This window comes from Berghia stephanieae, chromosome 1 (assembly GCF_034508935.2).
Source record: "Berghia stephanieae isolate SIO BIC M18660-M18661 chromosome 1, UCSD_Bste_1.3, whole genome shotgun sequence".
In the NCBI taxonomy this organism is placed as follows: Eukaryota; Metazoa; Mollusca; class Gastropoda; order Nudibranchia; family Aeolidiidae; genus Berghia; species Berghia stephanieae.
The window spans coordinates 33,311,477-33,334,094 of NC_088360.1; the positions used below are offsets into that span (position 1 = coordinate 33,311,477).

At 33.0% G+C, this 22,618-nt stretch overlaps 2 protein-coding genes across 11 annotated transcripts; one reads left to right on the forward strand and one right to left on the reverse strand.

Annotated features, from left to right (window-relative positions):
• Nucleotides 1–368: 368 nt before the first annotated feature.
• LOC144972394 (cancer-related nucleoside-triphosphatase homolog) lies at nucleotides 369–10,167 on the reverse strand. Of its 5 annotated transcripts, none has more exons than XM_078913553.1 (7): nucleotides 10,143–10,167; nucleotides 9,503–9,574; nucleotides 8,977–9,139; nucleotides 7,908–8,019; nucleotides 5,576–5,659; nucleotides 2,513–2,635; nucleotides 369–1,073 (listed from the first exon to the last, which is right to left on the reverse strand). In XM_078913553.1, the coding sequence occupies exons 2-7, from the start codon at nucleotides 9,552–9,554 to the stop codon at nucleotides 987–989; spliced, it is 621 nt and encodes a 206-aa protein (XP_078769679.1). In that variant the 5' UTR covers nucleotides 9,555–9,574; nucleotides 10,143–10,167; the 3' UTR covers nucleotides 369–986. The 5 variants fall into 5 exon arrangements, with proteins under 5 accessions (XP_078769679.1, XP_078769661.1, XP_078769688.1 ...); XM_078913535.1 differs by having other exon boundaries at nucleotides 10,081–10,147; XM_078913562.1 differs by lacking the exon at nucleotides 10,143–10,167 and adding an exon at nucleotides 9,916–10,052.
• Nucleotides 10,168–10,175: 8 nt separating this feature from the next.
• LOC144972363 (leucine-rich repeat-containing protein 57-like) lies at nucleotides 10,176–21,910 on the forward strand. 6 transcript variants are annotated; one of them, XM_078913523.1, is made up of 6 exons: nucleotides 10,176–10,480; nucleotides 13,032–13,217; nucleotides 13,689–13,824; nucleotides 15,006–15,274; nucleotides 17,274–17,459; nucleotides 18,936–21,910. In XM_078913523.1, the coding sequence occupies exons 2-6, from the start codon at nucleotides 13,134–13,136 to the stop codon at nucleotides 18,975–18,977; spliced, it is 717 nt and encodes a 238-aa protein (XP_078769649.1). In that variant the 5' UTR covers nucleotides 10,176–10,480; nucleotides 13,032–13,133; the 3' UTR covers nucleotides 18,978–21,910. The 6 variants fall into 6 exon arrangements, with proteins under 6 accessions (XP_078769649.1, XP_078769619.1, XP_078769632.1 ...); XM_078913493.1 differs by having other exon boundaries at nucleotides 10,176–10,457; nucleotides 18,936–19,707; XM_078913506.1 differs by having other exon boundaries at nucleotides 10,176–10,430; nucleotides 18,936–19,707.
• Nucleotides 21,911–22,618: the final 708 nt, after the last annotated feature.

A 22,618-nucleotide genomic window follows, 5' to 3' on the forward strand; every position in this document is an offset into this window, starting at 1 on the left:
ATCACAATATTTCTTTGAGCATTATCAAAGGAAAGCAACTGGTAAACAATCCCTCAATTTCAGAGCATTCGTACGCAAAGTTTAAGCAATTTGCAATGTTTTCGAGATCCAGAGTAATACTATTACTATTCACGGGGAATGCCACTAAACTCGTTTAGGTTATATTACTCTCCATTTCTTAATTTACTCTCCCTCTCGCTAACCATATCTCTCTTAACACACTCCCGTGTTTGTATCTTCCTATTTCTTCACTCTATCTTGCCTTTCTCTTTATCACCTCAACCCCCTTGACTGCTCCCTTCTCTTAATGATTGGAGTTGAAATCAGTCATATTGTAAGGGAAATAACAATAACATGAAAAAACAAAATGGTTGTGCAATTATTTATTTATTTATTTATTTGTTTGCATAGTTTTCAATAATTACAAATAAAATTCTTACTCTCAATAATACAACCTATTCAGTATAGCTTAAAAAAGAAAAGAAAAGAAAAAAGGATAAAAGCACATATAAGAGTTACTACTTAAACGCACAGCAGCAGCCTATGCCAGTTGTACTGCCTGCATTTATTTGGTTATTCTCTCGTTTCCTGAATAGATGTTTGAATTTGTGAACTATTTGACAGCAGGGCAATGAAAAGATTACCTCAATTATTAAGTAAACTATCTGAATAAAAATCAAAATTATCAAATGGCGGACATTTATGTAGAATTGGATCTATTTAAATCAAATGATTTAAATCCTATTTTTCCAACTTGCATTATGTAAAAGGTCTAAATAAAATAATTAACCAAACAAAACATTATAAATATCCACATGGACACGTACACACAACATACACAGACTACTCACAAACCAAATGCACATGTCACGTTTTGAATAAAAGAACCTATAGTGCCTCAATAACGAAAATGTGGTTTGTAATTTGTATTTATCAAGCCTTTACAACAGACAGTGTTGGATGAATACAGCCAATGTCATGTTTTACTATCTCCCACTACCCATACTGTTTATACAAGAAGACAATTCAGGTAAAATTTCACTCAAAAGCTTGTCTCGATTCTGTCTAGTAACCTGTGGAATATAGAAACAATTAGAATTTAAATCAAGATTTAAATTTGACAATCCTCTTTAAACAATAACAATCCTCTTTAAACAATAACAATAACTGTTGTATCAGCTCGAATGGCATTAATTGAAAACAACTTGACAACCTCAAAAGTGGATAACATGTGTATTTGAAAGAATAAAACATAATAAAAGCAATTCCTATTTTATCACTTTGTGTCTGATGAACCTCAATGTGTGTTTGATAGAAAGTGTGAAAGCAGAGAAATTCACGAAAACTGATACAGCTTGTTGACATTTTAACACCTCTCCTGTTGTAGATTCAAATATGTTATCAACTGTTGCAAAAAAGCTGTCAACCTAATTGTAATCCATCAGAACCATAAGGCCTGCAGAGCTGGACTTTATTCCAGTATCAGTTTATCACTCTCGACTATAAAATAAAGGTATGCATAAATCTCGTGTTATCTTCTTAAAGTTAAAGGCAAACTACATGATACGGTATTGAAACGTTTTTTAAAAAAAAAATCAGATTTATATTTTATTATTTTATAAGTTTGAAATATAGAAAAATTCGTGGGGATTTAATTCAGGTTTATAGATTGGTACATGGTCTGGATAGGATAGACTTTTCTGATATTTTTTTTCATATTCTAATACTACTTTTACTAGAGGGGTTAAGTTTAAGATTTTTGTCTCTAAATGCAAAACAAACATAAGACAAAACTGGTTCGGTATTCGTATTGTCCAGAAATGGAACAATTTGAAATTTGAAACTAAGAATGCAAAATCTATGGATTATTTCAAGGTGTTAGTAGACAGGGAATTACATGATGGGAGATTTATACATGACGAATAATACTTTTTTGCACTGCTGTTGACATGGCTTTCAATCTTGTATGAATATATTATGCATTGTTATATTATTATGGTTATCTTCTATATGCGTGTGTGAGTGTGTGTGTGTGTGTGTGTGTATGTGTGTATGTATGCTATGGGTTAAAGATTTATGTTTCTACACCACATATACATGAGTACATTTAAGTTGAAATACTATCTTTACCACGTGTATCATTATTGTAATATTAAATCAATAGATTTATGGCATTACTATTAATATTAAGGGCATTTATGGGATTTTATCCTCTTTTGCCCCATACCATATGTTATGTTATGTTATTATGACAAACATTAATCATATTTGTATCCTAATGATAATGACAATTATTTGGCGATCAAGTAGATTTTTTTTTTCAGTCCATGTCGGCAATCCTTTTCACTCTGATGTTTTGAAAGAATTGTTTTTTCTTATAGACAAAAACATTCAGAATGGAAGAGACATCTTGTGATTTTTCTTAAATCAAAATTTCATACAGAAAATTGTTAAGTTGGCCTCATGTGAAAATCATTTCTAGTGGTTGACTAAAACATCCAGAATTGCTTACCTCATAAACTTTGGACGTTGAACTGCTCCTAATCTTCTCCACTAAAGGGATAGGCTTTCCTTTAGGGACAGGGATGGTAGCCACAACAATATTGCCTGGCTGTGACATAAGTTTCTCTACTGTCTGGTCAAGATTGAAAGATTGTGAAAGCATCAAAAGTCAAATGTCTCTTTCTAAGTGGTAAGTAACCTTAGGAATGGTATGAAAGAAAAACAGACATGAAAGGGATGGTAGGCACAACAATATTGCTTGGATTGGTTGTGACATAGGTTTTTTTTCTGTCTGGTGAATATTGAAAGATTGTGAAATATAAAAAGTCACATATTGCTTTGTAAGCGGTAAGTAACACTAATAACGGTATGAAAGAAAAAAATACATGTTAGGGGTTGGCAGTCACAGCAATATTGTCTGCCGTGCGACTATGTGGTTTAGTGATATCACTCTCGCTTTCAGAATGGAAGGGTGTTCAATTTCTCAAACTGTCTGCCGAAGATTAATTGAATAAAATTTATGCTATCCTTTCAATCTTGCATAGATTCATTTTATTATATTTATCTTAACCAGTTTCAAAAAATGATTTTTATCAAAACTTTGATAACATGGACAAAATGTGAAAGCATCAATAGTCACATATCGTAAGTGGTAAGTAATCCTAGGAAGCCACGGGATAAAAGAAAAATAGTGCATTTTAATGTAAGAGGAGTAGAGAAATTTACTAGTTTGGCCCAGGACTCTCTCGTCGAATGCAATAGTTGTGGATTTCTAAATAAAATTCATCCTACTTGATATTTGTGGGCTGCGCCCAGCCAGTTCATTACAGAGGTACTATTTGTTGTTTCAGATAAAAACTACATTGAATTCATGTGTCAGTAAGGATTCTCTATAATTTTTCTAAAGTTGAATACTTCATATGTTTCTACATTTAAAACAGAATAAACCGAAATTCAAGGAACTTTTTCATTCAATTTGTTTCATCACGGCAATTAATAGTCAGAAGATAGTCAAGGGATGTTGCACAGTTATAAGTTCTATAACTGTTTATTACAACTGAGTTGCATCCCTTTTGTCATATTCTGGAAGACTCTGAAAAGGTGACAGAAATGCTATAAAAGGGGCTCAATGCGAGCCAAGTGTATGACGGTAAGTCTACATGTATATATATATATATATATATATATATATATATATATATATATATATATATATATATATATATAATATATATATATATATATATATATAATATATATATATATATATATATATATATATATATATATATATATATATATATATATATTATATATATATATATATATATATATATATATATATATATATATATATATATATATATATAATATATATATATATATATATATATATATATATATATATATTATATATATATATATATATATATATTATATATATATAATATATATATATATTATATATATATATATTATATATTATATATATCTAATATATATATATATATATATCTATATATATATATATATATATATATATATATATATATATATATATATATAAAATATATATATATATATATATATATATATATATATATATATAATATATATATATATATAATATATATATATATATATATATATATAATAGCTCAAGTATAATTATGATATACTTGAACTATTTTATAAATAATTCCTTTTATCAAAAAGTTGAGCACTATAATTTCATGGTTTTAGTTTTTATGATTTATATATATATATATCTATATTTTTACTTTTTTACTTTTCAAGCAGCAAAGGGCTTATAGTACTTAATATGTAGCAGCAGGATGGATATCTTGCTTTTAATTTAACAACTAAACAGTGTGGGGCAGCGTGGCTCAGTGGTACAGTCTTTGCTTCGTACCTGAAAGGTACAGAGTTCGATCACCCGTTGCTGTGCTGTGTGGCCTTGAGCAAGTCACCTCGCCCTAGCTCACTTTGCGACACTGCTCTGCGGCTGACGCCTGGGTTATTCCAGTTTTCCCTTGGAATAGAGCCTAAATAAAAATTTCCCCATGGGGATGAATAAAGGGAATTTTATTTATTTATTTTATTAACCACCACCCCCCCCCCCCCCCCCCAAGGGATTAAAAGAAAAGAAAAAAACAACCAAAAAAACAAACAAAAAACATATTTAAAAAATTTTTTTTAAAATGAAACCCAACAAAAAACAAACAAAACAAAACAACCTCCCCCCCACCAAGAAAAAACAAAACAAAAAAACAAAAAACACTCACAACAACAGAAAAAAAACGATACACAAACAAACAAAGCAAAAATAGGAAAGCAAAGTAATGACACTATTATTTCAAATGATCAATTTTTCCCCGTAGAAGTCTGCCAGTATGGTTTTTATGTCATCTGTCATATGTTTGAAACTTGTCTTTGTTTTCCTTCGTTTGGTCTAACATCTATTTGAAACTTGGAATGGTCTAAATTATGAACTGAAAAATGATGCAGCTTGAAACAGTTTTAGAAATGCAGTTGATAGGAAATATGTAATAGTAGATTTTCCATTGATATGAGTCTGTTGTTGTACATACTTGTCCAAATATTATAATTTATCCAACTAACAATATCATAGCATAGCTGTGTCAAATGGGAAAAAAAAAGTCATATGACCTACAAGAGACCCTATGATTTGGTATGATATGATATGATATTCAATGTTGTAGGTGCAATTCGATTTTTAACTTAAGTATTTCTTCTCTCATCCCTCTACTTATTTCTTTTGCATATTCAAAAGCATTTAATTATGCAACAAATAGATCATCATTCACTGATTAAAGTATTGTAGTAATCAGTTCCTCTTTATAACATAATTTAGCCATGTAAAGCATATGACAAAATAAACATTAAACATGGCTTGCTTTAGTTAATGAATCTTTAAATCGGAGTCATGACTTTGTCCAATAAAAAAATAATTGACAAATGGGTAAATTGTAAGCGCAGAAAATTTTAAATCACCACTAGATAAGCCATTAACTATACGACACAACAAGCACATCAAATAATGTTAACAAACCTGTACGAAGCTTTGACTAAACATTTCCATCTTGCCAATCTCATCGATCATAAACACATTCTTTCCTTTATCTGACGGAGGTGACTAAAAATAATAATTTGTTTTCAAATATCATAATGCAAGGAAATTTGGTTCGTATTTACTGTTCTTTATATATGCATTGTTCAATCAAGGATATGCAAAGGTCAACTATGGACACACCCTTGTTGTAATTACCTTAATTGCTAGAACTCTGTATTCTGGCTGTCGGACTCCATGGCTAGGATGGGTCTAGATGGCCGGTGATCATGGAATTACTAAGTTAAAACTATTATAAGTCTATGAATCAGGTGGTAATGATAAAGAATGAGAATGACAGCAAGAGTGAGAGTGAGTGTGTGAGTGAGATCGAAAGATCCTTTACCCTTTAAATGGACCGGGTAAGCCTGGGACGAAGCAGAGGGGAAGTATGAATGTCCATCATTGTTATGGTCACCGCAGCCATATGTATGTTTACGGCTAGAGATCCCTACACCCTCCCCAACAAGTTAATGACATTTTCATATAAAAAAGGATAATCAATCTAACAAGCATGGCATAATGTGTGTTTGATGCTGTGCCAGACCAAGCAAAAAGAGAAATTGGGGATTGAACTCAAAACCACAAGAATACTGATCAAACTTTTCTACCATTACATTAAAGAGTTAACTTGATAGTTGGGATAATTTAATGCTTATATTTTTAAAAACATAGTACATACAGTAAAATTACTTTAAACCAAAAGAAGCTAAACCGAAAAATACCTTAAACGCAAAGAATTTATTTAATTGTACTAGTTTCTTCATTATCTTTGTACTAATTCTTACGATGAACCGAAATACTTCTATGAAGGACTTTCTTTAAACCGAAACAACTTGAGAGCACCTTCCCTTTTTCTCTATCTATCTTTCTTCAAAAATTCGGGAAGGTGGCCCCACATAATAATGCCTGGCGATATTAAAACAAAGAGCGTAAGTATAAGATGAGGGTGAGGGGTGGGGGTAGGCAAACACTTCAATCACTGCACTTGGGTTTGGCCAGCACCACTATTGAAGACTGGAAAAGGAAGACAACGGGTGACTGGCAGGGCGAAAAATGAGGAAAGAGGGGGAGTTGGGGTGTAGAATCACGCAAGCGAGATGTTCCCGCTCGTGTGTTGATGCTTTGGAACTGACCATAAGGAGGGGGATGGTAGACAACTTACCATTGACATGCCATTTCATTTCCACTTTGATTGAATGTGTGTGTGAGAGGGGGGGGGGGGGTTCTATGTAATTAGGCAGTTGAACCTAATGGCTTTTCAACAAAAGAGGGGTGTGTAGTAGACAGCTTAGCATTGACACGCCTTTTCATTTCCATTTCACTTCACCTCTGAGTAGCTGCGTATCATTCATTATCAGTTATCGCACAAGAACTTTCGATCTTATTTTAGCTTTGCATTTTACTAAAAGAAAGCACTGTGCTTAAACGTTGGAGTTTAAAATCAAAATACTATGTGAAATCGATGAAAAAAAGGTTGATCAAGACGGAGATATGTAAAATACACGGCATCCCGAACTCAACTCTTTCAACAATTTTGAATTGAAAACGAAAACCCCCAAAAATATTTTTAAAACACACCAAAAAAAAAAAAAAAATAAAATTAAAAAATAATAATTTTTAAAGGGGTTACGAAGACGGCATTTATTCAACAACTACATTTAAGGGGAAACCCATGATACGATTAAATGAGCAAATTTCTTAAAAAGTTACTACCCTTGAAAAACATCGAAAAACGGGAACTTGCTTTAAACCAAAATGTCTTTAAACCGAAATGGTTTAGAAGGTCCCCAAAATTTCTGTTTAAAGTAATTCTACTGTATATCTTTGCTTCAAATTCTATTTCTAAATTTATATAAACGAACTCTGAACACATTAAGATGACAACAAAGACATGGGAATATGCTCCAAACTATTTATCATGTCACATCATATCATACCATGACTAATAGGAGTAAATACTTAAAGTGCCTTTAATAACAAGTGATATGAATCTTTCTTTTTTCATGTGAAGAATAAAATTAACACTATCTATTGAGTAACCTTGGTGGATTACACGTGGCATTTCTGAACAGGTAATCAGGAGATGTGAGCTTTGGTTTCCAGTTGAGGAAGCCTGATATTTTGGGATGATTTTCTCTTTTGTATTTTTCATCCTGCAACTGAATGCATTATCAACCCCCTCCCCCCCTTCCTCCCCCCACCCTAAAAAATAAAACATATAATATGTAAAATGAAATTGAGAACAGATTACAGAGATGATAACAGCACTTACAGAAGTACGAAGGGTAGGCAACGCTGTTTGCTCAAATGATAAAAGATTGACAGTATATTGTCCCACTCTGTAAACCCTTTGTCTTGTGCCTTGAAATATATCTGGATCCTCACTGACGGGGTAGGTAGGAAAAAAAATGTTACCATTATACATGTTTTCTATGATAGTAGTAGTCTGTCCACAAAATTATATACAATAAAAACTAGTATAACTGAAACTCAAGGGGCTTGGTATTCTATTTTGGTTTAAACATATTTCAATTTAGGCATACCTCAAAAAGTTATCATGATTTTCTAGGGGTATTATTATTCCACAACTATCACTCATCCAACTGTCACACACAATCCATCGCATTAAATTGTTCAACAGTATGACTTTGTGGTTGAAGTAGTGTAGTGTGTTTGTATGTGTATGGGGTGGGAGGGGTGTTTATGTGTATGCAAACGAGTTTAGTGGTAGTAGGTTTCAAAGATTGCAATAGTGTTATAACTCCAACATCATCTTTATGGAGTTACAATATTACTGCTCTCAATCAGCACATTGTGTTCCCACTATCAAGTAAGAATGGACTGGTGCTGTCAGGGTGGGATTGATTGGGAAGGGGAAGTGAGTCTGGGAGGGGAAAGGCAAAAGAGATAAATACAACAGGGAGAGGGGAGTTGGTGACGAAGTGGAGAGGGTTTCAGCGGAGATGTGTGAGGGGTGTTGAATGGATATAAGAGAGCACAATGGGTAACAGTTATAACGGAGTTTTGTTCGGTTATCTTACTTACTTACTTATCCGAACCAGCGACCACCTGAGCTCTAGCCCTTCGGTCTTTGTTCAGTTATCAAATTTTTTCTCAGGTTATTCAGTTATTTGGCAATTTCTTTTCGGTTTAAATATAGTTTGAGTACAATGGATTTTTGTTTATTGATACTTGATTGACAGAAGTAAAGAGGAAAAAAAACACAGCATTTTGATTTCATTTCCATTTTGACTATGTGCATGGTCTTGTGAGATTGACTCTAGAAAAGTTAAATGTTTCTGAGAGAGTCTCAATCTCGTCAAAAAATAAATGGTGCCAACCTTACTCTTGCTAATTGACCTCTTTGTCCATTTGTTGTGACAATATCAAATCCAATTCGACGGCCCCCTGTCCTCACTTCCTCTGTCAAAAATCCTTGACAATCTATCCCTTTCTTTTGAAGCTCTTGTTGAATTGCTTTTATCAAAGTTGTTTTTCCTACACCTGCAAAAAAAATTACACAAAATCACATGCACATCAAATAAGAACACATTCACTGAAGTCAAGTGGGATCTGTTGCCTTATTTTAAATTGTTTAGATCAAGTTCTATGGGAGACCTTCCATAAGCTACTACATCCCAAGTATTCTTGTTCTAGAGGGGTCTGGGAGGGGGAAACTTTTTTTATTTTTAAAGTCTCCCCCCTCCCAAACCCCCAACTAGAACAAGAATACTTGGGATGTAGTAGCTTATGGAAGGTCTCCCTATCTTTGATTGCTGAGGGCTAAGAAGTAGCTAAGATAGAGGATGATATTACTATTAGTAATATCTAGACGTCTAGTATTATTAGTAATACTAATAGTATTACCTGGTACACCCGTGAGGATGAAGTGTAAAGGTGAGGCAAGATTTCCTGCCATTGATTCTAATCATGGGAATGCTGAAAAAAGACGGAAAAAAAAAACATCGGGTATAAGTAAGACAAATCACACCTATCCACAACAATACACGAGCTTCAAAGATATTTTCGTGAAATTCTGGTGTCAACAAGCTCTTTCTAGATCACAACTTTTCCATCTTTCTTGATTGGTCTGTCATTTTTTTCTGAAAAAAAAAATCATCTCGGAAAAAGAGATTGCCTTTTACTAGGACAGACGGACCGAATACTGCAAAGGGCTAACATCGATTTGAGCCCTGACCAAGTTCTTACACACTGTTCACCTCGGCCCATACTCATCAGTATCAGTATTGACAGAGAACAGTCTAAAATGTTAAAATGACCTCCCTAGACTTAGACAAAAAACGCTCCTGCAACATTGATCTAGAATCTAACGAAGATCTATTTTCATCATGTCAACGTTTCAGATTGCTTTATACTGAAAGCGTTGTAAAAATAAAAGGCACGGGGATTATTTTCCTTCTTCTTTTTTTTTCTCTAATACAAACAAAAAGTGTTTTTGAGAGCTCTAGCAGTAGCAGTCGTCGAACAAAAACAAAACAAAATTCACTGGAGTTATCCAACTAAAATGCCACCGCGGGCAGGGGAAGTAACTGTAATATCTAAACATTAAACATCAAAATATTTAATTTGTGTCATCTTTTTCATAAATAAATAAGAGATAGAGAGAGGGTCTATATCTTCTAAATCTGCAATTCATGGTCTAATTGTCGCTTTACTCAATTGATCGATGTTAAGCTGTTTTTCATGCACCTGTACGTCCAACCGCGAGGAGGAACCGTCATCAACACCCGGAGGCGTTACAGCAGGGCCAGAACAGGCACAAGTACAAACCCAAGTCAGTGTCAGGGCGGCACAGGCACAAGTGGGCGACTTTCTCAGTAGAATGTGTGCTTTAAATTTAGATTATTTTAATTGTGAAATATAGCATTTTTTCGTCCCAGAGAAACTCATAATGGATGAAAATTAAATATATTTAAAGGGTGTGATACTACACAACCACCCAAATTAGACAAGCTTTGGCTTTGGTTCTTGTTTGTTGAGCTTTTGTTTCATCTTGCTTTTTCCTTGAAAGAAACTTATTAGCCATATGCTATAATACTCACATTGTACTGCAATACTGCGGCAGATGTTTGGATGATCTCGTCTTTTATTTTTAGATTGAATCTGCATATATGATCCCCATTTGGGATGAATAAAGGGAATTTTATTTAGAATTTATTCAATTGTATGGAGTTCATCAGATGATCGAAGTGACAATTCGGACTCGAGTCTGAATAGTCTCCAGTGGCTACCGATTTTTTTTTATTAATGGCACATGTTTTTCTGTTTTTTTTCTCTCTCTCAGTTTTAACCTCTGAATCAATTTGTCTTAACTGAATAAAGATTTTGGACTCTGTTGATGCCGTATCAAAAAAGGTTTTCTTTTCTTCTAAGACCTATAAAAAACTACTCTCATTTTATTTTTAAAAAATCTTGTGCTGACATGTCTTTCCGAATAAAAACAATTCATTTTAATTGTTATAAACTTACAACTTATGTAGATTGCATTAAATTTTAAATCTATGATTTATTGCATATTATCTACATCATGTCGCAATTACCGAAGACTGATATGAAATCGCTAGCTTTAAATCATTTGAAATACTGATTATATACTCAGTTAACAAATTAACAATGAATGCTGTTTATATATATCTTTGAAAAATTGTATATATGCATTAACATTCCACAGATCATTTAAAGGTTTTTAAAACCTATAAACTCTGAAACGACAGAGAGATCACCAGTGTGGTAGGAAAAGGATCCTAGAAGACTTTGATTTTGATATGGATATCATCAAATGATGTTTGGAGCTGGGTGAACATAAACATTCATCCGACAAAGGAATGGGCGTCTGATAATCCGGGTAGAAAAAGGCCCACAGATTCTGGACAGAGGATCAGGTGGTGAAGATACTAGATGTTTAGAAGGACATCACGCCATATTTCTTCTAGGTATCTTCTGGAAAGTAGAGATTATCATTCTGGAGTCAATGCAGAGGTGTTGGAAGACTGGCTAAAGAACTGTTTGCTTTCTTCCCTCGAAGCACCCTGCTGTATTGTATTGGACAAAGCTACCATTTTATGATCCATGATCACTTCAAGACACCAACCTCTGCAAATATAAAAGCTGACATGATTTTATGGTTTCAGTCAGGCAGCATTCTGACCATTTATCAAAGGCCTAACTATACTCCTTAGTGAAAAGAAACAAACCAGAAACTTTTCAAAGCAAAATGTCTCATCAAGGAGTTTTGACATGAGATTGCGCGACTTCCCACTTATCACTGTGGTGCACCAAAATTCAGTCGAGCTCATTTGGGCCAAGTAAAGGAAAAGGCTGAGAGGAGGAACACCAAATTTACTCATCGACAAGGCAACAAATGGTACAACAAGGGAAGACTGGGAAAAAGTGTGCTCCAACCTTGGCAAACCGGAGGAAAATTACATTTCACTGGATACAGTGTCACAGAATCTTTCTGTAGTAATTCCATTTCTCCGTTTTATTATCCATGCCATCAGAATGTGATGATTGATGTGTCCAGTATTTCTTTTGTTGTTGTTGTAATTGTTGTTATTATTGAACACATGTACATATTTGTGGAGACACTGTATCATAAATTGATAAATTTCTGGCATAACCACAAGATATTTCTCAAAATTTTGCTATCAAAATAATGTTGGAAGCATGTAATGTTCACTTTCATTTGTATTCATCAGTAATGTGTATTCATAGTTATAAAATGTAGATGTCTGATAGTTAAGGATTGCCATTCGCTCCATTATATTCAGATACTGTATGTATATCGTTTAAGTTTCAATTAACCAAACATCCATTTTAACGAATTCCTTCAAAATGGCGAAGTGGAAAATTCATAAATTTGATACTGTAAATTATCAATGAGTTCCAATCCTTACCATTTATCAATTTTAATTTAGCTGTAAAAAGCGAAATCCTTTCCCATTGTTTTAAAATTCATAAAGAAATACTTTTTAATTATGACAAATTGATTCATCGGTTCATACATACTTTTGCAGCTGTGCATTGAGAGACAGCTGAGTAAAAGAAGAAAAACACATGCCACTTATTGACTATAAATTGTCTTATCTCCAAATTTCTTATTATCCCCCCTCAGTTTGTTTCTACTACCTACAGTATTTGTATTTTGATCAATAATCTTCATATTACTTTAGTTATTACAGGTCATCATGGAGTAAGATTACCATAATACAGTAAAGTAAATTCTTTATCTCACACTTGGCTTCTCCAATCATTCGTACCCATGTTCGTTGAAATAAAGAAGTGTTTTAATAACAATCTTTCAGTGATGATATAAAGTTTACCTATTTGCACAATCCATTCTACATCTACTTTATATATTTTAAAACATTTTCAGCAGAGGCAGGGCCAGGAATTTGTAAATAGAGGGACTTGTGATTCAACTGAAATACAGGGAAGAAGGAGAAACAGCAACAATAGTGCCAGTTTGAGGAAAATCATGGGCAATTCGAATCTGAAACAGCATATTGAAACTGCCAAAAAGACTGGGGCTTGTCAATTGAGAAATTTGAAGTTTAAGGAAGTAAGTATTGTGATGAATGATTATCTTTTAAAACTTAAAAAAAAATGGTTTTACACCTTTCTTAATGCAAATCTAAATTGTTTCCCCCCCGTGCATGAATTGGAGGCCAGTGACACATATTTAGTTCTTGCTAGAATTTGACCTAAAGTTGTTTTAAATGCAACAAAAGCAAACATACAATTTGTATATCTGTGTATTCTCTTTGACGTTAAGGAAATGAACTAGAAATGAAGCACCCCAGCTCGTGATTGTAATCAATGAGATTTTTGTGGCAAATCTTTATCCTTGCATTTGTGATTATATTATAATTTATAATGCATAATTTACACATTTTTTAAACATGTAGACATTACAAGAATGAGTTAGATCTTCTATGAGGGGGAAAACACAGACACACAGACATAATCACAAAGAAATAAGACATTGCTGACATACTATCAATCAAAAACTTCACATACAATCTGTCACCAGGTTCCAGAAGAGCTGCAGGCATTGTCAAAGACTTTGAGGTCAGTGGATTTGTCAGACAACAGCATTAACCAGTTCCCACCCTGGATTGTGTCCTTTGGAAATCTGAAGAATTTTACTGTGAACAATTGTAAACTAAGTATGTGCCAATCATTTAGATCAGTTGTGCAAAGTAGATGCTTGCTATATATAATTATATTTGGCATGTGTGTTCACTTTTATGGCAACAAAAACTTTGTACGTATTTTGACAATATTGGCGTAAAATTAAATTATTACTACAGTAGTCTCTATTTATAATCACTCATGTTACAAGCAGGATCTGACAACCAGCATGCTCAGGCTGCAAAACATAATTTTTACCATGCAAATTTATTCCTTTATAAGCATGCTTGCCAATAAAGACTCTGCATATGAGCATGCTTAATTTTCTGACCATTAATTAGATATTACAAAATTTAAAAAAAAAAAAAAAAGGAAAAACAAAAATACCCCCCAAAAAATTTTTAATACAAAATATTGACACCATCAAAATGCTCTACCTGAAACGTTTGGATCACACCTCACTATTCTATCATTACTTCCCTTGCACAAAACAATTGACACATCAGTGATAAGACTGACACAACGCATCTGTCATATAGATGGTAACAACAGGCAGGCTCATTGAAATGTTACTGGGGTAGGGGAGTTGGGGGGGGGGGGGGTGAGTTAGGGTCGTTGTCCACTTATGGTGATGTTGACAGGTGCTGGAAGTGGGATAGTAATCAATTAATCATTGATCAAGTAATTTTGACTTTTTAAAAATCTCATTCCATGTCTTATCACTTCTCTGTATATCAGCTTCTTTAACTCCTCTCCAAATTCCTCGTGGCTTTTCCCTTGATCTATTGCCCTGAGGGTTCCAGTCCACTCGCAGTGTAATTCTGTCACATAGTGTGATAGAAAGGGCACGGCTTGTGTTACCTGGAAAAAAATATAGCTTAAAAGAAAAAAAAGGTAAAAAATGACTACTAATGGCAGTTCCAACCCGCAATCTGGTGCATGCCTTTATGTATACATTTAGAAACTAAGAGGAAATAGTTATTTTCCTAGAATATAAACATTGAACATAGACTTAGTAGAAAATTTTGAATATGCTTATAAGCATGATGCCGCTATAAACACACACTGCTTGATTCCAGAGGACTGTCTTTATAAATGGAACCTCTGTTTAAGTTTAATTTATGTTTTAAATACGAAGTTGAATAATGGAATATTGAGTAATTATTTATTTATTTGATAGGATTTCTGATGATTAAAATATATTTTTGATCAACAGGTTCGCTCCCTGATGATATTGGACAATTAAAAAAATTGGAAGTTCTGAGTTTGTCTGGAAACGTTATATCTCGTTTACCTCGCTCTTTTTCAAATCTCTCCCATTTGAAAAATTTAACCTTGTCCAAGAACCGCTTCAAATCATTCCCTGCAGAGTTGTTATCTTTACAACAGCTTGATCTCGTTGACTTGTCACAGAATGCCATCACAGACCTGCCCGCTGATATTTCCAGGTTGCAGACAGTGGAATTAAATCTTAATCAAAATCAAGTGAGTTTTCACCCTAGTCCTTCAGAGCCAATAGGCCCATGGAGTCAGAGTTTATCTGGGTTTCTATAGCATGGAACGGACAATAGCAATTGCTTGCTATCCTTTGGTTAGGACGCTAATCTATTGCAAAGTACTTTCCACCAGATCTAACAGACCCAGCTACCCAATCACAGCTGGATGGATAGGGGGGTCAAATAAATCTTGACTGCACCCGGGATCGATCATGGTCCCTTTGCGTATGAAGCAAGTGCTCTACCAACTGAGCTAACGGGGCCCCCAAGTTTTCATGGACGCAATTTCCATACAGCTTATATTATTTATTGCCTTTTCTAAATTGCCTGTCATTAGCATCTCTGCATTAAACATTTTCCCGTGATGACTATTTTAACTTTACTGAATCAGCTTGATCTACATTACATAGATATCCCTTAAGAGTGTAAGGTCCATAGTTTATTCTGATTTCTGTAGGTTTAATCAGACAGGAACAATTAGTTTCTACCCTTTGAAGAGCATGCTAGTTTATTGCAAAGTACTTTCCACCAGATCTAACAGACAACTAACCATTTACTGCTGGGTGGACAGATGGATAAGAAAATAAAACAAACCTTGACAGCAGCCTGGGCTGATACAGGTCCTTTTGCTTGTGAGATGTGTGCACAACCTACAGAGCTATCGTGAATTTTGCTTCACATCCAATCCAAACCATACTGTTGCAGTTTCATTGCTGAAGATATAGACACACCGGTCGTGTGGTTTATGATAGTGTTAGATTGTAACACAATATTCATATATCCTCCTGTGATATAGAAATTTTGTAATTGACAGATAAATTTGTCATAACTGTCGGGATTTCTCATCATCAGGGAGGGAATTCCATAACTTTATTGTACTTGACAAAAAGGACTGAATGTATTCATTCACTCCGGAGTGGGATAGCTGACAGCAGTGCTCCTTTCTTGAGGTTTTTATTTGTGGTCTTTGATTGGTATGACATTTAAAACCTACGTAGTTTTAAATTTATATTTTTTGATATTTTCATGGATGGGCATTCAATAAAAAAAATGTTTTTGTGCAGATTAAATTTTTTTTTTTTGAACCACTATCTATACTTGGGTAAATATGTTGTGACTGTTGCAAGATATCCACATACTATTGCTTTTAATTTGAATTCTATAAATCTTTGTTGAATAGGCAACATTGCTATTAGGACACATTATTTTACTTCGACCCAATAACTCATTCTTCGCAAATTGGTGTGATTATACATATTACTACCAATTGAGCATTTAAATCAGCAGTTATTAATTTTTTATATGGTAAGGAATAATTTTTATCATTTAAATTATGGCTGATGACTAATTTTGGTTAAATCACTTTAAACAAGAAACAAAAGTCAATCCATTGAGATACCTTTGTTCATTTTATATCGATTGGGTCTAACTGACCTTGTCTGTTGAAAAGTTGAATATTTTCTTGGAATTCAGTGGTTATAATAGTCACATGCAAAAGTAAGGTAGGGTGGCTTACCCTAAATTATTTTGCTATTCCATATATCTGAAAACAGTTGGTATCAAGATACATTTTTAAGCTCACGCAATTACTTTTCTTATGATAAATATTTATAAAAATTGACACTTGTTACTAAATACACCACAAAAAACACATGCTCTTTTCTCAAATGGCTTGCATCAAAAGATTAAGCACAATATATAGGAACATTACCTGATGATGTATAGATAACCAAGTCATTGCCATGGAGGTTGTAGAAATATCAGTGTTTTTGTTGTCATTTGTGTAAGTAATAAACTACCTCAAGATGCTATGTGGCACAGTTACATTGTCTTTGCTTTGTACCTAGAGGGTACTGTGTGACCTTGAGCAAGTCACCTCACCCTAGTTTACTTTTGATTTATTTGAAATTGAAACACATGGAATTTTTATTGTCATTTTTATCTTGATTGTGATGGCACAATTCCTCATGTTAATATGTCTTTTCTAGGTGTCTCTACTTCCAGAATCATTATCCCTGTGTCCAAGACTAAAGGTATTAAGACTTGAAGAAAACTGTTTGGAAGCATCATCGTTTACCCCTGCCTTCCTAAAGAATTCCAAAGTATCTCTCTTGGTGGTTGAAGGAAATATGTTTGACATGAAGACTTTCCATAATTTAGAAGGCTACGATGAGGTAATTTGGACATTTTTTAGAGGCATACGATTGTTACTGAGGTTGTTTTATCTAAACACTACCATCTTGGGCAAATGCAGCTCAATTCATGAGTAAGCTTGCTAATTGCCATTTCTGCTTTAATCTCTGTTGATAGCACGCCCATAGCATTAAAAAAAATATTACAACTGGTCACAATTATATTAAATTAAAGAGTTTGATATTCTTGTCAATTTTCTCATGTCATATAAAATATAAATGTGAGAGATTATCACTCTGCTGATTTTTTTCAAGTTTGTAAGGGCAGGGTTTTGAATTTAATGGGTTATGTTTCCTGATTCAGTATAACCTTGATATAACAATTGTTGGATACAAGGAAAATATATCAGATTTTTTAAAATCTTTATTATTAACAAAAAAAAAGTAACAAACATTACTAATGGCAACCCATATTCAATAAAATCACAATGATTGAAAAATGCATTCTGCATAAAGTTAAAGAAAAACCAATGAAAAAACAAGAAAAAAAATCATATTTTTTAGGACCATGCTTTATGGACTTCCTATACTCAAAACCGAGAGCTCGAGCAATGAGAACGTGACTTGTAGAGGGTTTATGATAAAGATCTCAACTGAAAACGTGTGGATGAGACAAAGCCATATGCAGCAAGAAAGAAAACTATAATGAAAATTTAAAAGACAACCCAAAAAATCAGCCTGCTCAGACTGAGGATGTTTTTTTTCTTGTATTTTTCTTTCTTGTTTTTTCTGCCATTGTTTCATACAGACTTTTAAAAACATGTTTTTCTTACGCCAAGTGCCTGCTCCCCCATTTGCCACTTAGAAGGTTTATGCTATGCAATCACAATTTGTTACTATGATTCAACTCATAGTAAAATATAGTTGAGAAATTACCACTCAAAAATATTTCTGGAAATTTTTTTCCTTGGAATATAATCACCAATAAAATTAATAATAATACATGGCATTTATATTGCGCATTTTCATTACTGTGTAAAGCTCAAAGCACATTAGAAATATCATATACAAAATTTACATACAAAGTGTATACCACAATGACATCAGTAGCAGCAAAGTATGTTGAGGCGTATTAATATCATAAACTTCTAAGTTGAAAGCTATCAATAGGAAAGTTATACGAACGTTTGAAAAACTAAATGCAGAAGGTTTATCTTTGATATGCATTTTTTTATGTTTACAGAGTGTCTCAATTTTACATTTATACATTTTCATGATTATCCTTATGAAGTTTAGAAACACAGCTTTTAAATAATTGTTTTGTATATGGTAGTAAATTTCAAGCCAATTACTTAAAAAACAGTAGAGTGAGTTACAAACCATTTAATGTCGAGCTTTTTATTTTAATTCTTTTTGTTCACATCTTGTAATAAGAATATTTATGCTTGGAGAAGAAATTTTATATGTCTATGATATATGCAGGTATTTACACTTTTCATATTTCATGTCTTTCCACAGTATATGGAGCGATACACAGCAACAAAGAAAAAATTCAACTGATCACTCGGCCCTCGTCTCAGGCATCACATTACCCATATTGTTTTATCATGAACTAAATGTTGTGATTCTCTGGTAACTATTTCCCAACCTGTGATTTCATTCTACCTTTTATGCTTTCTAGAAAGTGAAAAATTGGTAGTAGTGAGCACTGGAGTGCTAAACAAAAGTGTGAAAAATGGTGTATGAAATACAGTAGTCATCGCTTTTCTGGATGGTGCTCAGGAGAGCTGAAAAGCGTGTAGTTACCTGATCGTGCAGCAATCCGATATGTGAAGAGAAACAAAAATCCTTGCTGACTTTAAAGACATGAATAAATCATGGATTATTGCCTCTGATACGTGTATACATAGTTCAAACTCAAACTATCAAATAAGACAACCAAGGCTTGTCAGAATTTATATATTCTATACTTTAAATCAACCAATTTGATTTGTTTAGCTCATCAAAATTGCATATGAAAACTCATTGACATGCCTTGGTCGCCCAATTTGATGGCACATTGGTACATACCTCTTTTCGGGTTGTTCAGTAGTAACCAGGAATACAAATAAATAGTTCATAATTTTTAACTGATTTATTATGCTACACTATATTATATACAGAATTAGTTACAAAAATACAATATAAAAATATAATGAATGCTAATAAACACACTGTACAATAAAAACACTTTTAATGTGTGAAAGTGTGTTTTCATTGTCATTGATTTCCACTGATCATAAAACAAAAATCTGATAGGAAAAAGTAGAAGATTGTCGACAAATAGTGAGCAGTTATGAAAACGTATTATATAAGGATACATGATGGCTGAGTGGTGTAAACTCGAACAGATTATGACACCTCGCATGGCCTGGCAAACGATGAAGATTCAGTGTAGTAACATGTAGCTAATCACCGTAACAACGTTATAGCACTATCGCAGGTCCCTGGTAAATTATGATGTGTGACAGTGCATTTCCATTGCCATTGATTTACGCTGTTTGTAAAAATATCGGATGAGAAAAGTAGAAGACGGTTGAAGCAGAGCGTGCAGTTATCCTTACCTTGCGTCCAGCTATGGAGGATCATATATAGAAAAAAATTCCATCACCCAGTAATAGTGTACAGTAATGCAATGCATGCAGAAATCAGGCATGCAGAAAAGCGTTGACTGCTGTACAAGGGCAGTTAAAGAAAAAAAAAGGATGAAAAAAACAAGCTTTCTCGTAGACCATACCCCACTTTCCATTTTTTTCAGTACAAAAATAATATTACATTTTTGTTTTGTACAAAAAGATTTTCATACTTATCATTAATTGTATGTACATATTTATGAGGATATCAGTATTATGTATCAATGTTTATAAATATTTATTAAGAAAAATATACCAAAAAAAAAAAAAAAGAACCCAGCTTTGAAAATTTCGTCAAGTATATCATCCTTCTATCCTATACCCACGAATTATCAATTATAACTATACATCAAATAAATTTACTTAGTGTCAACAATAACATTTGTTTATTATTTTGCTCATTTTTTTTTTGCAATTTAAGATGGACGGTTTGTCTTCTCTTATAAGTGTTTTTAAGCTTTTCATGCATCATGTTTTCCCATATCAGCTGTCTATGAAATAAAAGTCGTTATAAGCCGTTGGAAAAATTGTAAATGATGTCAACAACCATAAAGAAAGTGCAGATTCTCTTTGAGTATTACTAGCGTTATGTTTTAGGCTGGCATATGAATTTATCATTGTTGTTTTTTGTCTGTGAATTTAATGATGATTTGGACTGGATATATTTTTAATTTAAAGCTTTTTACTTTCCCATGGGACTGTAATTGGTTTGGTTGGATTGATTATAAACCCCAGCTCCTGTAACAATTCAATTGTGTCCATGATCTTACTATTGCTCAGACCGTAAGATTTTCCAATAAATAATGTTTTGACCTCGTGATTTTATGTGGCCAAGAAAATGTAGTTTGGTAAAATATGGTTTTCATAACTTTGTTAAACATCTCATTCCTTGAAAAAATCCCTGTTCTTTTTTTTTTTTAATTCAAGTTATCGATTTTATTTTATGAAGTAAAGTAAAGCCAGCCTTTTGTGTTCTGTGATCAAGGAAAGGTGTTATCATCATTACTAAATCCGAAAGTGTGTTTACTTAGGTATGTGGTTGAGTGGCATTGGATATAGAAGATAAGTCAATGGAAAGAAGCTTTACATACATTTTTATTCTCCCAGGTGTTTTAGGATGTTATTTACAAAAATAATGCATTCATTCTCTTCGCTTCTCCACAGGCAAATTGGTGTGGATTCAACATTTTATTTCATAGTGTAAAAATCTTAGAAAAATTCAAGAATTTTCATGACTGTTGAAGTTAAGTCTTTGGTCTGAGATCATTAAGATATTACCTTCGATTCTGGAATAATTTCTGATGTTATCAAATATTTTGTAAACATCTAAGAGGTTGAGTTGATGTATCAATATATATATTTAAAATCTAAAAATAGTAGTAACAAGATGATCCATGGAGATTGCCACTGGTAACCTGAAAATGAACATTTAATTTCTTAAAAGTGAGAATAACTTACTTTTCCTTAGATTCAAAACAAAAAATTGAATTTTAACCTTAAGGGATTTTACGTTTTCAAGGTTTTTTTCTAGTTTATTGTATCTGTTGTGTCAAATTGAGAATAATTTGAGTTTAAATCATGAACAATCCTTGTTCATTGAAAAATTTTAAAATTAATGATGGCTTTTCATGGGTGTAATAATGACTCTCATCAGGCGTTCCAAAGATTATGTCTACCGTGGGAGAAAAAAAATGGTCGCTAAATTTTGTATTAGATTTCGTTTTTGTATTCTTTAATTTTATTTGTCTATGGTTTCATTTATATTATATTACGTTCATTGTCTATAAATACACCCCAGAATATATATATCTTTTTTTACAACACAGTGTTGTGATTCTTACAATGTCTCATCTGACCGAATGTTCACATTTATTTGTGTTATTTAAGAAAAAATATTTCCAATATCGGTTGTTCTTATAGTGATAACTGAATGAATATATGGTCAAAATGACTGAGTGGGAGTAATTGTCATGAGAGACAGACAACCTGAAAAGAATATCCTGAATAAATTTTATATTTCAAGTAGCTTACACAATTGATTCGTGTACACACCCTCTCGCAAATTTCATTTATTTATCATCCAAGTTCCATTTGGAAGGATTATGCTGATGCCATGACAAGCAATCCACTTAATTTGACACCTACAAATGGGCAACATTTTATTTGTGTGCAAAATTTAGTGGAAATTGCTTGCTTTTCAGAGATCTAATTCTAAAATAAACTTTAAAAAGCATTGATATTTGATTTTTAAAAAACCCAACGTTTTTAAGGGTTTTATGCACATCTCGGCACCTTTAAAAAGGAAGATTGCCTAGATTTGGTCTTAAAAAGAGTTAATAATACATATTGACACATGGATCAGGCGGTTTGGCAATAACAACTCATTGAATGATAGAAACAAAATATGCTCATAATACATAGTCTACACCTTTTCTGAGAATCATTTTTTTTGGTTGTTGTTGTTGTTGCTAGGACATCATATAATTAACAGTTTGCTTTAATTTTAAAGAGAAAATTTCTTCCACGCTT